General features: G+C 43.2%; 1 protein-coding gene across 3 annotated transcripts in view; it reads right to left on the minus strand.

Moving 5' to 3' along the window:
* LOC138760823 (sorting nexin-5-like) overlaps positions 1–17,600 on the minus strand; it is a 54,302-nt gene that overhangs the window by 16,223 nt on the left and 20,479 nt on the right. For all 3 annotated transcript variants that reach the window (XM_069931994.1, XM_069931996.1, XM_069931995.1), the window contains exons 3-5: positions 10,092–10,202; positions 6,322–6,443; positions 5,869–5,992 (exon numbers count right to left, since the gene is read on the minus strand). In XM_069931994.1, the coding sequence (XP_069788095.1) occupies positions 5,869–5,992; positions 6,322–6,443; positions 10,092–10,202 (357 nt within the window). The remainder of the gene's footprint in view (positions 1–5,868; positions 5,993–6,321; positions 6,444–10,091; positions 10,203–17,600) is intronic.

Genomic DNA, 17,600 nt, shown 5'->3' on the forward strand with positions numbered 1-17,600 from the left:
GAACAGATATTTTGTGTCAGTCTTCGTGGTGGAAGACACATCCAGTATGTCAAAGAGTGGTGAGAGGGATGCGAAGGGAGGTGAGGGCCTCGATAAAATAATTGTTACAAAAGAGATAGTGATAAAAATAATTGATACAAAAAAGATAGTGATGAAATAATTGTTACAAAAGAGATAGTGATGAGCAAACTAGTGGGACTGAAAGTGGGCAAATACCCTGGTCCTGATGGGATGTATCCCAGGGTACTGAGGGAAGTGCCAGGAGTTATAGTTGATGGATTGGTAGTCATTTACTAAAATTCTCTGAATTCTGGGCAGGTCCCACCAGATTTAAAGACAGCAAATGTCACACCACTTTTTAAAAAGGGATGTAGGCACAGAAGACGGATAGCTATCGGGCAGTTAGTTTAATGTCTGTTGTCGGGAAAATGCTTGAAGATGTCATTAAGGATGAATGAACGAGTCATTTAGAACAAAGGGGTTCCATCAGGCACATGCAGCATGGATTCAGAAAGGGTGCAGTAGATAGAGGGGAATAGGTTGATGTATATTTTGATTTCTAGAAGGCGTTTGATAAGGTGCGCACAAGAGACTTGTCAATAAGATACAGGTGAATGGAGTCGGGGGAAATATATGGGCATGGATTGATGATTGGTTAACTGTCAGAAGGCAGAAAGTTGGGATAAATGGGTGTTTTTCTGATTGGCAGACAGTGGTAGGTGGGATGCCACCCGCAGCTGTTCACCATTTCCATTGATGATTTGGAAGAGGGGACAGAGTGTAGTGTAGCCAAGTTTGCAGATGATGCCAAATTGAGTGGAAAAGCAAATTGTACAGAGGATGTGGAAGAGGCCGCAGAAGGATATTGTTGTTAGGTGAGTGGCCAAAGGTCTGGCAGATGGAGTACAATGTTAGTAAATGTGAGGCCATTCACTTTGGTAGTTTAATTAGAAGAGCAGATTCTTATTTAAACGTTGAAAGACGCAGCATGCTGTAGCGCAGAAGGACTTGGGAGTGTTTGTGCAAAAAGTTGGGTGGCTGGTACAGCAGGTTATTAAGAAGTGTTAGGTCTACTTTGTTCATGAATGAGTGAGTCAAACACCAGACTGAGTCAAAATCAAGGTTCTTTGTTCTTTATTGCCGGATTGTAACACTTGCAACTAACAGTGTTAGTTGGAGAAGGCGCATTCTGCCGTTATCAGCAAGTGGTGTTTTTTATATACCTTAGGATACGTACTTAGTAAATTATCATACCATGACATTGTCCAATGAATAAACTGTTGCTGTCCCTCTCTGCTAGCCTCCTGCACATCAATTTGTCATCCCCACTCTTATCTTGAGAGTACAAGGTCACAACTGCATCTTGTTACGGCCCAGCACTGGGTGACTCCCTCTACATTCCCAGCTCATGATGTTTTTACCTCTTCTTCTTCTTTGGCTTGGCTTCGCGGACGAAGATTTATGGAGGGGGTAAAAAGTCCACGTCAGCTGCAGGCTCGTTTGTGGCTGACCAGTCCGATGCGGGACAGGCAGACACGATTGCAGCGGTTGCAAGGGAAAATTGGTTGGTTGGGGTTGGGTGTTGGGTTTTTCCTCCTTTGCCTTTTGTCAGTGAGGTGGGCTCTGCGGTCTTCTTCAAAGGAGGCTGCTGCCCGCCAAACTGTGAGGCGCCAAGATGCACGGTTTGAGGCGTTATCAGCCCACTGGCGGTGGTCAATGTGGCAGGCACCAAGAGATTTCTTTAGGCAGTCCTTGTACCTTTTCTTTGGTGCACCTCTGTCACGGTGGCCAGTGGAGAGCTCGCCATATAATACGATCTTGGGAAGGCGATGGTCCTCCATTCTGGAGACGTGACCCATCCAGCGCAGCTGGATCTTCAGCAGCGTGGACTCGATGCTGTCGACCTCTGCCATCTCGAGTACCTCGACGTTAGGGGTGTGAGCGCTCCAATGGATGCTGAGGATGGAGCGGAGACAACGCTGGTGGAAGCGTTCTAGGAGCCATAGGTGGTGCCGGTAGAGGACCCATGATTCGGAGCCGAACAGGAGTGTGGGTATGACAACGGCTCTGTATACGCTTATCTTTGTGAGGTTTTTCAGTTGGTTGTTTTTCCAGACTCTTTTGTGTAGTCTTCCAAAGGCGCTATTTGCCTTGGCGAGTCTGTTGTCTATCTCATTGTCGATCCTTGCATCTGATGAAATGGTGCAGCCGAGATAGGTAAACTGGTTGACCGTTTTGAGTTTTGTGTGCCCGATGGAGATGTGGGGGGGCTGGTAGTCATGGTGGGGAGCTGGCTGATGGAGGACCTCAGTTTTCTTCAGGCTGACTTCCAGGCCAAACATTTTGGCAGTTTCCGCAAAGCAGGACGTCAAGCGCTGAAGAGCTGGCTCTGAATGGGCAACTAAAGCGGCATCATCTGCAAAGAGTGCAAGCTCACACCAAGACACAAGAGAAACTTGTCCGTGTTTTTACCTAACAGAAGGCAAATGGAATGTTGGCCTTCATCGCTAGAGGAATTGAATTCAAGAGCAGGGAGGTCATGCTGCAACTATACAAGGTACTGGTGAGGCTGCACCTGAAGTACTGTGTGCAGCTTTGGTCTCCATAATTGAGGAAGGATACACTGGCCTTGGAGGCAGAGTCCATAGGAGGTTCACCAGGTTGATCTCATAGATGAGGGGGTTGACCCATGAGGAGAAACTAAATTGCCTGGGATTATATTCACTCAAATGCAGAAGAATGAGAGGAGATCTTACAAAAATATAAAATTATGAAAGGGATAGATAAGATAGAGGCAGGAAAATTGTAGGTGAGACCAGAACTAAGGGACACAGCCTCAAGATTCAGGGGAGTAGATTTAAGACGAAGATGAGGAAAAACTGTTTTTCCCAGAGAGTAGTGAATCTGTGGAATTCTCTGCCCAGGGAAGCAGTTGAGGCTACTTCATTAAACTTATTTAAGATTAGTTAGATAGATTTTTACATAAAATAGAAATTAAGGGATATGGGGAAAGGCAGGTAGGTGGAGTTGAGTCAATGATCAGGTCAGCCATGATCATATTGAATGGTGGAACAGGCTGGATGGCCTACTCCTGCTCCTATTTCATGTGTTCTTATGTGTTCTTCAAGAGATCATTTGGCCCATCAGGCCAATGTTATTTCAGAAAACTGTCCAATTACCCCACTTTTGTTCTCCCCAACTCTGCAATTCTTTTCTAAGCTTTCTTTACCCTTCCAACTGGGATCACAACAAGTTATTTAACTGAAGTCTCCGTGCACCATCAAATCTCTTTTTAACCTTCTCCAATGAAATTCACTTCAGTCACACTTGCTTGTCCCTGCCAATTCTTTGCATCTTCTGCATCCCATGACATTCTTCCTCAATCTGATGCCCAAAATGGAATATTGGACTTAAGCCCATGGCCTAATCAATGTTAAAGATTTACCAGAAGCTGTCATGCTATGTTCCCATTGCTTTCCATGTTTTGCTTTCCGTCTACTCCATTCAATTTCATCTGTCAAGTGGTGCCACAAACACCAAGTTTGCAAGCGTGGCAATCACCAGGGAACTCTTAAACAACACATTATGTGCTCAAGTTCTGATCAGTTATTGTAAAATTACTGAGGACAGTAGTTATAATGCTGAACCATGTAATTCAGAATGCTCAAAACAAAATTATAGTGGGCAGATCCAACAGGTAGATACAGGTAGTGGCAATAATAGAGTTTATGTTGAAGCTGATAAAGCTTTAGAAAAGGGAGGATATGTTATAGTTGTATAGGGTGTTGATGAGGCCACCCCTGGAATACTCTGGACAGTTGCTCCCCTTACTTAATACTGTAAAGGATATAATAGTATTGGACACAGTCCGAAGAAGATTCATCAGCCCAGTTCCTGGGGCAAGAGCACTATCCTATAAAGAGAAGCCAGACAGTTTGGGTCTGTATTCCTTAGAGTTTAGAATAATGAGGGATGACCTTATTAAATGTACAAGATCCTAAGGGTGCTTGCAGAGTAGATGTTGAGATGTCTTCATCAGTGGGAGAGTTGCAAACAAGGAAACAACTACAAAATATGGGGCCAGTCATCCAAGACCATGTAGAAATGTCTTTTATCAGAGCATTGGGCATCTCTGAGATTCTGTCCTAGAGAATGGAGGCAAGATCATTAGATACATTTTAGGCAGAGTTTGATAAATAATTGGAAGATCATGGAATTGAGAATTATGGGGAAGAGCAGACCAATGTAAATTAGCCATGGCCCTGTTGTAGGGCCTAGTTGCCTACTTCCATTTTCCTGTGTTCTCGTAAATGGAGTGCCAATCCAGTAGACTACAACTGTATATCCTGAGAAGCATTGATCTTCTTGCAAGCTCAGGAAGTTGCACTCATCCAGGAAAGTGGAAAATATTCCATCAAACCCTGAATTGCCCCTTCTAAATGATGGAAAGAACTTGGGGTATCAGGAGGCAAGTGTGTTTTTTAAAAAAAAATATAAACTGCAGAATATCGAACCTCTGACTTGCCCACATGGTCAGAGTATTGATGGTTGAGCTTGTGGTCAGTCATGATCCCAGCACTTGAATATTGGGGGATTTGGTGAGAGCGACACCATTGAACATCAAAGTTTGGTGCTGTGTGCCTCTCTCTCATTGGGAGGCAATCACTGCTGGCACTTGTGGGCACAATCATTACACCACCCATAACATTAATCCAACTCCAACAATGAACATTGCCTGTACTATACTAAAGTGCCATGCTACTTTATTTGTTAACTTCAATCTTAACAAGAAATTATTCCAGAGGCAAAAGCATCAACAGGGAGCATGTAGAAGAGGGTTACAGGCTCACTCTATTCCAGTGGTTTTCAAACTGCTCACTTAAACTCTCATTTCACCTTAAGCAATCCCTATGCCATTGGTGCTCTGTGACTGGTAAGGGATTGCTTAAGGTGGTATGTGAGTGGGAAGGGAAGGTTGAAAAATCACTGCTCCAAATCCAATTGTTACTGAAATTTTTTGCTTGAGAAAAATTGTCATTGGCCCATTTCCTTTGGAGTTATGAAACCATGAACATAACAAGTCAATTAAGTATGATTAAAACAGTGGTTTTCAATTTTTTTCTTTCCAATCATATACTACCTTAAGCAATCCCTCACTAATCACAGAACACTTATGACATAGGGATTGCTTAAGATGGAACGCGAGTTTGAGGGGTAGTTTGAAAACCACTTCTCTAGTCCCAGCCATTCTCCTCAATAAACCGTCATGTTCTTGGCAAGGGGCCCAGCAAAACGCAAGGTTACATTCTTCTAGAGAACTACAGAAAGAAGTGACCCAACCTCAAAGAAGACAACCATCAACAGACAATAGCAGGCACTCCATATGTCCAGTGCAGAATCTTAAAAACATGGCAAGATTGCAGGGAAGCTACTTCATTGTTGGATTGAACTAATGTAACTGCTTGTTGTTGCCACACCACTCAATGACTTGCCTCTGAGTACCTTTACCAGGCTATCTGGCAACCTCAGTGACCCTTCAATACAGCTCATTTGCCAATCCTTTTTAAGTGGTCCATCAATACAGAATTCTGCTCTATCATTAACCTGCTTTTGTTTTAATAAATGTTCCCTCTAACTCTCAGAATCTAACACTCTAGAATTACATGTTTTATGCCTCTGACAGAAAGCAATGATAGATTGTACCTCTGTGATCTACCAGAATGCTGGTTATTGTATATCACTTGGCGGAATGGGGAGGCAAGTCAAGAGGCAACTGAAGAACAACCATTCACTTCAACTCCTGGAGACCAGAGAGAAGGATCCCAATTACACTGCCACAGGAGCATTGAAAGAAGAAAACTGCCTTACATCTTGATCATATTCCAATAAAACATGGAAGTTATGGTCGTTGGTCAACACTGGATGGCTTGCAAGTCGCTGCAGGAACACTTCATGGTTGGACACAGTCTTCTTAAAGACAGCCAGATATTCCCTAATTAAACAATAAGAGGGGGAAGCATGAATACTGTAGGATGCATGAGATTACAAATGCAAATTGCAGTATTAGCCAAATACAAGTTAAGAAACTAAACAAGCATGTAGTACCAATAAACAAAATATCACTTTACAAGCAAAACCACTCCAATTTTAGGGCAGTATTCCATGTTAAAACATTCTGATATCTTGGTCTGAAGTAGAGTGTCTAAATTAACTTAAACAGTAAATAAGAACAAATTTAAATCAACCTGGCCAATGCCAATTCCCCAATCCCAGCAACTCTGTTTAAATAGATAATTTCAAGGGTGTAATTTCTGATCTTACGCCTCGAGTTCTTGCTTCATTTTACTGAAATCCTCTTTTGTCATGGACCCTTCACCTTCTCCCAGCTTCTGCATCTTTTCTCTTGCAACATCGAAGTCAGGCTTAACGGGTGCCGGAGGAATCTACATGGGTTTGTTCGGGTGTTGGCAGAGAAAGGAAAGTCAGTCAACTTCAAAGAGAACTATTGTCTCAGCACAAACCCCCTTCACACTCTACCCAAATGACCCAAGGCCATGCCCTACATTACCCCTTCACACACATTCCTCAGCATGAATGCCCTTCTCACTCTATCCAACTGGCCCAAGGCCATTCCCCACATTATCCTGTCACTCACATTCCTGACATTGAATATGCTCTCTACACCTAACCCCACAAAACCAATTTATAACTAAACAACCTTCAACTCTCGACCAAAACTTGCCCTTCAAATCCATGCTCACCTTCGAGCGTTCAACAGATCAATAGAACACTTTGATTTCCAATTCGAACCTGCTGACCTGACCATTCATCATCCACATCCTTCATTCCCTCACCCAATTCTAAAGCAGCCATTCTCAACATGGGCTGAACAGCCCTCCTGGAGACCACAGACACAAAACATTAAATGGGGGGGGGGGGTACACAAGGTATATAGGGGGCATGGAAACTAAACAAATTAAATATTTTTCGGGTAAGGAAAGGGCTTTGCTGTACAGTTGCCAAACAACACAAGATTTTTTTTCCCCCCCAAAGTTGGAGACATTTGGAGACTGCCTAGACAAGCTCAGAAAATTAACAGCATTTTCAGAGCATTCCTTGGTTCGACACGATTGTGTTTGACTGACATGGAGCCAGCTTTGGCTATGAATTTCCTTCCACATAGTTTTCCTCTTTTGTTCTATCATCTTCAATTCCAAGAAATAAGTGTACTGGCCGAAAAGATTTGCTCCACATTTCTCATGTCTGCAAGCGCCCACATTTTGCTTCACATTTTTGTGACAGTACTGAATGGGTTTTCTTCTGCTAGCTTTTATTGAAGGTAGTTATTGTTAATTACTTTCCATAAAATTTAATCCCATTTATAAGAAGTGCTTTCCTTTTGTAATTGTTCATTTTTGTTAATTTGAGAAATAATTGTCCTCAGCAAAAAAGTGTTGGAAGTATTCAGAATACCTATCATATAGTTTCATTACATCTCCACAAAACCCCTCTCTGCTGACATGTTCAAGCAAGCTGAAACAACATTGAGAGACCCTACACAAAGAGAAAATAAGATAAATCTTTGGATTACTTCAAAACTCAATTTTGAGAAAAGGCCGATACTTAAAACAGATTATTACTGAAACGTCACAGAAATTAGAAAAGGATCTTCTTGCATCAAACAAGTGAATTAATTGCTACGTGGAAAAGAGCACAACGTCGCTGAGTTATTTATTTTGCTTTCAGTGTCCATAACAATATCCGACATCATGAACTTGAATGTCAAAAAAACTTCAAGCAATTTCTCGGAGTAATTCCACTGTTTCTAGAAGAATTGGTGAGATGGAAAGGGACACTGAAAAACAAATACTGGTAGTCATTTTCTTACATTCCAAGAAATTCTCTTTACAATCAGACAAATGCACTCTGCAAGAGAACGACACTCTTCTCATGGCTTATGCAAGATTCTAGAAAGGAAATTACCTGATGGAAGAGATGTTTCCCAGAAGGATTAAAACAAATAAAGGGAATAATTATTTTTAAGAATTACATAAATGAGAACAGTATTTCATTCAAGAACACAGTTGCCTGTGCAACGCCCGAAAAATGTTATAATTTCAGTCTTTACTGCTCATTGCATCAGTCATCGGGAGCACTTAGTCCCTAAAAACTTTAGGGGCGTTTCAATTGTCATTAACTTTATAAAATCACCATCTATTCCAACAGATGTGTGAATAAAATGGCAAACATTTCCAAATGCTGCTGCTGTATACAGAGGTGAGGTGGCTGTCCAAAGGAAATGGTCTTCATTATTTTGTTGCACTCTGGGACATGATTGTTTCCTTTCTTTCTCCTAACAAGCATGGAGAAAAAATGCCTGCCTTTGCAACAACAAATTTATCTGGCAGATATCTTTGACAAACTCAATTTATTGAAGAAGACCTTAAAGGGTAAACATAATAACCTCATTGATAGCAAGGAAGCCATTGTTTCTTTCCTTAAAAAGCTTTAAGTCTACTGGAGCAACATCAGATGTCTGGAATTATTTCAAATCTGAACACAAACACTGAAGGACGATAACATTACTGTTTATGTGAAACATCCAAAGCAAATACACACAGATCTGCAGGAAAAATTTTCTTTCTTTGGCTTGGCTTCGCGGACGAAGATTTATGGAGGGGGTCCCATTAAACCTCAATACCCTGTATTGGATATTAGATTCATTTGAGGAACAACTCACTGATGTTGACACAGAAATTCAAGAGGTTGATTGAGAGTGATTCAATTGCATGCTGAAAGTTAAATCAATTTTTAAAAAGATTTTTGGGTTGAGAATTATCTGCTTCACTTGGAAATCAGATGGCAATCAGAGATTCAAAGTTGAATTCCATTAGAAAAAATGCATACAACCTGAGAGGTAAATATTCTATATTTTTATAGATTTGGAGCCCATATAGTTGAACATTAGGTTTGAAATTATAAATAATCCCTTTGAATCTTCCCTTAAAAATAAAGTTTTCTTGTGAAATGTTTTTGGGATCTTTGAGCATTTCCAATTTAATATATCATTATATTCATTATGTATTTTAGTAATTTAGATGTTTTAGATGTTGGTTTTTTAGTGGGGTAGCAGGGGTTGGGAGGGAAGGTTTAGTTAGAGTTTAGATGGGGATTTTTGTAGTTTTTTTAAATATATAATTCAACATGAATTTAATCAATAACTGTAATAATGTGATATGGTTTTTATACATGTTGATCTTAAATAAAATATTCAACAAAGTAAAAACAAAAGCAATCTGCCCATCGTCATATTTAGTTGAATGTGGATTTAGCAAAGTAGTTTCCTTGACAAAATCTAGGAACAGACTAAATCACTATCCAATTTGGAGCCTGATATCCAAAAACCTAGGCAGGAACATCAAGCTCAAGGATCTCACTAAAATTTTCATTTTATAAGAATTATTTTTTAATGTTCTTTAAAGTTTTCACATCCTCTAGTTTATGCTTCAGGTTCCCCAATGACCCATTGTGCACAAACATGGCACACCAAGAATCTTTATCTGCATGTGCAGATACAATAATTTCCTATTTGTCTGTTCAGGAATCACTAGCCACAGTTGTTACACTCAGATGAAAAGCATTGTTTTCTTTTCACCTCATGCAACAAACAATTTTTTTTAAATGTAGTTGGTAAAAGAGGAAGAAACCAACACATTTTTTTTTTTAAAAAATGACCAATTCCCTGAAAAAAAAATGCTTACCCAACATAGCTACAGTCCCAACCATTTCAGATAATTGAAGTTGTACTTTACACCACACCCCATCTGGTACTCAAAACATTGTGGGTTTAAATTAATGCTCTGGGCAACCGAAATATCACTTTTCTTCCTCATTGCATTGCGACAATGTTGAGATGAAGGTCAATATGCCACCCCAATTTCTCTGTGCACCCCTCCTCCAGCTACAGGTGAATGATCCCAACACCCAAGGGCATGGATTCCAAAGCTCAAACAAAGTTGAATGGTCCACTCGCTCACACTGCAGGCTGTCCACAACCATGCATTCTACCGCTGGAACCTTTCCCTACTCACAATAATTCCTGCATACTCCTCATTCTCGAGCAGGGTGTCGTGTAGCCAGACAAAATCCTCATGCTGCCGGATCACTGAGAAGTCCTGTTTCTTGAAGGTCGGCAAGGTGGTCTGGACAAGGAGAAAGCAAATGTCAGTACTTCCCACCCTGACATGTCCATTGGCAGGTCTAATGCCCCTTCAATGTCAGAGTGATAAATGTCTCTCAGCCTTTGGTGAGCACCATTGCAAGCCAAGGAGTCTGTGTAGATAGGACTCCTTCCGACCACTTGCTAGTGGATTGGCAAAGCAAAGGTTCCACTCCATTAATCTGGCATGCTCATGAGCAACTGGCATCTGGATAGCAGATTTAAATTAAATTAAATTGTTTATTGTCATGTGTAGCAAGATGTGAAATGTTTTGCATGATATTCAAGCAAGTCAACTTACTTAAGTACAGCAAGTAATGCAATATAAAATGAAAATACATGCTATAGTGTTACTGAGACAAAGTGCAAACAGAGAAAATAATATTTAAGAGAATATAAAGGTATAATCTTTCACCAGACGTACTTTTAAAGGTCTGATACTACAGGAAAGACATTGCCATGAGTCTGGAGATTTGTGCTTTCACGCTCTTAACTTCTGCCCAAAGAATGGGGAGGAGAAGAGAGTGACTGGAATAGGATGGGATATTTAACATGTTTGTAGCTCTCCCAAGACAATAGGAAGTATATTTCATGTTCTTAAATGTTCTAACAAACTTTTAATGTCATAAAATGCAACACTGGAACATTTCACTGAAGCGTGCACAAGGGAATGTAATTTAAAGGAAGCATGGGAAACAGGCTCCAGTGAGTGGACAGGAAGAACCTGCAAACTCCACACAGATAGGACCATAGGTCAGAAATGAACCTGGGTCTTGGGAGTTGGGAGTCAGTAGCACTGCCTTTCTCGCTACAGTATTTTTCCCCAAATCAGAAACAGCAGCAAAAGGGATTTGCAACATTGAAAATGTAATAACCCAACTTGCATATTGCATAAATGCAATAATTTTTGACTATTAATTTTTTGTTTAGTGTAAAGAACTTGAAGACTGAAGATCCAGACAGTTTCTGCAAAGAACCCCTATTTCAATTGAACCCAGGGATCAACATTCACACTTGTCCCACACACTCTGCATAATGCTTATGGATTCTGAACAAGTGCAGAGTGCCCTCAAACCATGCTCCAATGCGGGAGGAGTCACGCGATGGAGTAGTGGCCGGACGGTGAACTCCAGCCCTCTCCAGAAAAGTCGGGAAAAACAAGAGAAAACACAAAGGCACAGAAATAAAAGTTACAGAAAAGTGAGTATAAAGGTGGAAAGAAGATGGCGACAAAAAAAGAAAAGTCGAAAGCAACGGTAAGAAGAGAGGAAGAGAAGACAAAGGAGGAAAAAGGTGAAGGCCTTACCTGTCCGAAGAGGCCCACTGCGGAGAGAGAAACCCGCTCCCTCAGGTCGGTAAATAATGGACTACAAAAATGGCTCGCAGAGCCGAGCAAAAGTGCGCAACCGCGCATGCGCGAAGTTTCGCGCATGCGCGATGCGAATGAAAAAAAACACACCGACGGGAGGGGGGACCAGCTGGGGAGTCGATCTCCACAGCCGGCAACGACAGCTGCAGAACACCTGCAGCAAGAAGAGACCACAGAAGACAACAGAAACAAGATAGAAGAGGAGGAAAGGGCAACAAAGAAACAACAGATGGCCAACCCAGAGGAAGAAGAAGAGGAAGAGTATGGTGAAATAGAAGAAGAAAAGAGAGGCAAGGTAAAGGATATACTTGCTCTTATTAGAGGATACATGGAATCATTTAAAGAATGGCAAACACAGGAATTTAAGGATTTAAGAAAAAGAATAAACAACACAGAAGAGAAAATAAATAAAATGGAGATGACCTTAACAGAAATGGGAAAGAAAATGGACAAGATGGAAGAGCGGGCAGTAGCAGCAGAAATGGAGGTAGAAGACTTAAAAAAGAAATTGGAGAAATCTAATAAAAAAACTAAAGAGACACAAGAACTACTAGCTCAAAAAATAGATACAATGGAAAACCATAACAGAAGAAATAACATAAAGATAGTGGGCCTTAAGGAAGATGAAGAAGGCAAGAATATGAGGGAGTTTATAAAAGAGTGGATCCCTAAGACCCTAGGATGTCCAGAACTACAGCAAGAATTGGAAATAGAAAGGGCACATAGAGTATTGGCCTCTAAACCACAACCACAACAAAAACCAAGATCGATTGTAGTAAAATTCCTAAGATATACTACAAGAGAAAAGGTACTGGAGAAGACAATGGAAAAAGTAAGAGAGGGCAACAAACCACTGGAGTATAAAGGGCAAAAAATCTTCATTTATCCAGATATAAGTTTTGAACTCCTAAAGAAGAGAAAAGAGTTCAATACAGCAAAGGCGATTTTATGGAAGAAAGGGTATAAATTCATACTAAAGCATCCAGCGGTATTGAAAATATTTATTCCAGGACAACAAAACAGACTATTCTCGGATCCAGAAGAAGCACGAAAATTTGCAGAACAATTACAAAAATAGACTGAGGGAGGAAGACGGGTAATGAGAGTTAAGATGATCACAATTGATATGTATGTGGGTAAAGACAAAAATAGACTGAGGGATGAAGACGGGTAATGAGAGTAAAAATGATCACGATTGATATGTATGCGGGTAAAGAGGTATAAGAGTGAATAGAGACAAGGAGCATACGTGAATGTATCTGTACTTAGAGGAAAATATAGATAGTATAGACAAGAATTAATAAGGGAAGGTAATGGAATAGAGAGAATAAGGAGGGAATTAAAAGAGTGACCTTTGTGACATATGAAAAGTGAAATCTTTTCTGGGGGAGGCGGGGTGGGGGGAAATAGCGGTCACTGCAAAATCAGTTGACGCTTGCGAGTGGATTCGCAAATCCAAATGGAGAGGGGAGATGTGGTTGTCCGACAAGGGATAAAGGACAACTCAGGAGGTGAATGGGAGATTGGGAATAAATAAGATAGAAATAGGAGAATAAGGAAAATGTTGGATGTTGTAGGAATGTTGTCTTATAAAGAGTTGAAAATAAGAAAACAGAAATGGAAAAGGAGGAAAGGTAATGATGGAAAAACGGAAAGAGAAGATAAACAAAATATAAAAGGGCTACGCTGAACTATATGTCTTTAAATATTAATGGAATACATAACCAAATTAAAAGGAATAAACTACCAAATTTAAATGAATAAATGTATTCCATTAGAAAAAATAACATATTGGTTAAGAAATAATATTGAAATATTCGAACAAGTATAGGAGCCTTACATTAAATACAATAGCGAAAACCTACCGGGGACAAACATTACCTAAGTTGATGGAAGGAGAAGGAAAGAAAAGAATGGACTCAGTAGAATTTCTGGTGTAATTTTGTTGAATGACAACATTGTCTGACTGGATTAATGCAACCTAGATAGTATACCTAAAATGGATGAGAGGGGGGGTGGGGGGGTGGTTTGGGAGGAAAGGGGGGGGGGAGAAAAAGTCACTGTATATGTGTGAAAAAGAAATTGTGTATATCATGGCTAATGTGATTTATGGTGTGAAAAATAAAAAAAAATTTAAAGGGAAAAAAAAAAAAAAAAACCATGCTCCAATGCCATGTAAAGGCCCCAGCTATCGGCAACTTTTGAGCAGATTATTTATTGGCCACATCAGTGCAAGAAACCCAGAATAGCAACACATCCTCCACCTCCAAAGCAATATTGCAACTCCAGCTCAACTCTAAGCAGCACTATTGTGGTGTGACTACATTGTGCAAATCTTCCTTCTGTTTTCAGATTCAAGAACTGCACTTCAGTGCAACTTGTCTGCATTCATTCCATTTCTTTCCACAATTGAGTTTTATACTGCAACAAACTCAGAGGTCAGGAGAGCAAAATAATTTAAATTCCCTTCACAAACATAGCGATCAGGTGTCTGGGAGCTTCACGATTAGAATATTCATTACTTAGAATTCACAGAGTTGTTGCAAAGTATTAAGCAGTATTCACACCCCTTCGTTAGTATCTTTGTCTTGGGCAGTGTGGCCGCCTCGTGGCTACAGAGACATGGGTTCAGTCCTGACATCCAGCAGCAGGTTCTGTGACTGTGTGAGTTGATGCAGAGAGAGAATATGTTGGAGGAGTTCGGAGAAATATAGAGGGCAATTGGGTGGAAGAGAAGGAAAAATTAGATTGTGGAGTAGGTTTACATAGGCCAGCACAACATCAATATTTAGATATTATTACATGATAATTCAACTGATGAAGTCTATAGTAGGTCACGGAGGTGCACTCTTAGTAGGAAGGCAGTAAAATCAAGGCGAGTTGCTAGAAACCTGGGAGAATACAATGAAATTAGCAGAAAGAATAATGCACATGGGTGTTTGATGGCTGGCACAGACTTGGTGATCAAAAGGGCTTGTTTCTGGGCTATGTGGCTTCAGAATCCCATAGATTCTGCTTATTTATAGAACATTAGAGCACAGTACAGGCCCTTCAGCCCACATTATACTGGCCTATGTAAACCTGCTCCACAACAATTTAATTTTTCCATTCTTTGCTGCCATAGCCCTCTATACTTCTCTGAACTCTTCCAACACATTCTCTCACACACATGCCCACTGTCTCTACCATCAACACAGTCACAGAACCCACCAACACTGTACCAAAGGACACGGAGGTCAGGAGTGAATCCACGTCTCCCAAGCCACAAGGCAGCAGCACCAGCGGCTGCACCACCTGAGACAAAGGGGCTGAAGAAGGGGTGCTTGAAGAAAATGAATAACCTCGGCGTCCTCGCACCCAGCGGATGACCCACCTGTGGGGAGCTGATTGGTATAGTGGGGAGAATAAAGAATGATGCAGCATTAATGTAAGTGGATGGACAATGCTCAGCATACTATCAGAGGGACTGCTTCCGTACTGTGCAGCTGACCAACTCCCCAAAGATAATAGTGCATTTTTGTTCAATGAACTAATCCCATTTCTGCAGTTTAGACAGCAGTGGAAAGGTGATTCTGTAGCGGCAGCTACACCGCTCCTGCAATAACACACGCAACCAGACGGGTTGAGCTCAGTGAGCAGACTAGTTTATTGCAGGCTGCTGGGTTGCACTTATACTCCCAGCCCAGACCTGGCTGAAAACCGCGCTGGAGGGCGCTGATGTCACCCGGGCGTCACATGGTCCCCAAGTGAAGGTTTCTGAGCCCTGAGCTGGAAGGAAGGGAAACCCCTGATGGCCATTTTGGCCGGCTGCCCCACCGCGTGGCTTACAAGCGAGGCCGGTTCGCCTGCCTTGTGGTGAGTCGCCACACAGCCCCCCCCCCAAAACCGGCGCCAATGTCCTTTTTTTGCCAGGCGGCCTCATTTCTTGGGCTGGGCAACGACCACTGGCTTGGTGGGATCAAGGTGAGCTGGCTTCAGCCTGTCCATGGTAAACAGCTCATGCCTGCTGCCCAAGTCCAGTGTGAACGTTGAGACGGTATGCTGTAGAAACTTGTACAGCCCCTCGTATGGTTGTTGCAGAGGTCAGACCCCGCTGAACGAAAATGAACTCCGCGGAAAGTAGCTCACCAGGAATGTGAGACAGCGGGGGGTGGGGGGGGGGGGGGGGGGGGAGTGTCATGCCTGGGCGGCGGTGGGGGTTCAAAGGAGTCCAAGCGTGTCCTGAGGTGAGGAAGTAGTTCATGTGGCGACCACTGGGGATTGTGGGTGCACTGACGAACTCACCAGGTGTGTCAGTGGTGCACTGTAGACCAGCTCAGCTGATGACGCCTGCAGATCTTCCTTGAGAGAAGAGCGGATGCCCAGAAGCACCCAAGACAGTTCGTCCATCCAGTTGGGACCGGTGAAGCGAGCCATGAGCACCGACTTAAGGTGGTAGTGCAAACGTTCTACCAGTCCATTGGCCTGTGGGTGGTAGGCCATGGTGCGGTGTAGCTGTATCCCCAACATGTTGGTGAGCTGTGCCCAGAGCTCAGATATGAATTGGGCGCCCCGATCGCTGGTGAGGTGAGCTGGGACACCGAACCGGGCGACCCAACCATGCAACAGGACTTAGGAGCAGGAGTCGGTGGAGGCGTCTGGCATAGAGATTGCCTCGGACCAGCAAGTGGTGCAGTCCACCACCGTAAACAGGTAACGGTTGCCCTGGGAAACTGGTAAGGGCCCGATGATGTCCACGTGAATGTGGCTAAATCTTTCCCGGACGTGCTCGAACTCCTGTACGGGCGCCCTCGTGTGCCTGTGCACCTTGGACATCTGGCAATGGGTGCATGCTCTGGCCCAGCCTGCGATCTGCTTCCGCAGCCCATGCCATACAAACCGTTCTGCCACCATCCGGGCCATGGACCTAATGGATGGATGTGAAAGGTCATGGATGTGATGGAAGACCTGCCTGCGCCACTGCTGCGGAACCATTGGCCGCGGGGTGCCCAAGGAGATAATCCACAGGATGGTGCCTTCGCCACTTGGAGTAGGGAGGTCTTGGAACCACAGGCCAGTGATGGCGGTCTTGAAGGCCTTCGTCTCTTCATCAGCTTCCTGGTCCCAGGTGAGCTGGTCGAAGTAGAGGCCAGCGTCAGCACGCAGATGACCAGTCGTGAAAGTGCATTGGCAACCACATTGTCCTTCCCTGCCTTGTGCCGTATGTCGGAGGTAAACTCCAACATGAAGAAGAGGTGATGCTGCTGGCGGGCCATCTTTGCCATTGCGAGCGCCTGGGTGAGGGGTTTGTGGTCGGTGAAGATGGTAAAAGTCCTCCCCTCCAAAAAACAGCGGAAATGCCGCACCGCCAGTACATGCCCAGTAACTCATGGTCAAAAGCACTATACTTGCGTCCCGGCGGGCGGAGCAGACGGCTGAAGAATGCCAGCGGCTTCCAATGCACAGTCACCTGCTGCTCCAGGATAGCACCAACGGCTGTGGCAGAGGCATTGACGGAGAGTTCCATATGCAGGTTGGTGTGGAGGTGGGCGAGCATGGCGGCCTTCGCGAGGGCATCCTTGGTGGCCTTGAACGTGGTGCAGGCTTCTGGGTTCCAAGCGAGCATTTTGTGCTTGGCTGCGATGAGGGCGAACAGCGGTTGCATGATGCGCGCAGCTCCCGGGATGAAGCGGTTGTAAACGTTGACCATACCCGCGAACTCCTGCAGCCCCTTGAGGCTGTTCGGGCGTGGGAACTTCCGGATAGCGGTAAACCTCACAGCGGCGGGCATGGCTCCTTCGGCAGTGATGTTATGGCCCAGGAACTGCATGGACTCTTTCCCGAACTGGCACTTAGCCGGGTTGATAGTAAAGCTGAAGTCGGCCAGCCGGGAGAAAAGGACACGTAGATGGGCGTTGTTTTGTGCCCAGTCCTTGCTGGCGACAAGGATGTCTCCTAAATAAATAAAGACGAAATCCAAGTCCCTGCCCACAGAGTCCATGAGGTGCTGGAATGTCTGAGCGGTGTTCTTGA

This window comes from Narcine bancroftii, chromosome 4 (assembly GCF_036971445.1).
Source record: "Narcine bancroftii isolate sNarBan1 chromosome 4, sNarBan1.hap1, whole genome shotgun sequence".
Lineage (NCBI taxonomy): Eukaryota > Metazoa > Chordata > Chondrichthyes > Torpediniformes > Narcinidae > Narcine > Narcine bancroftii.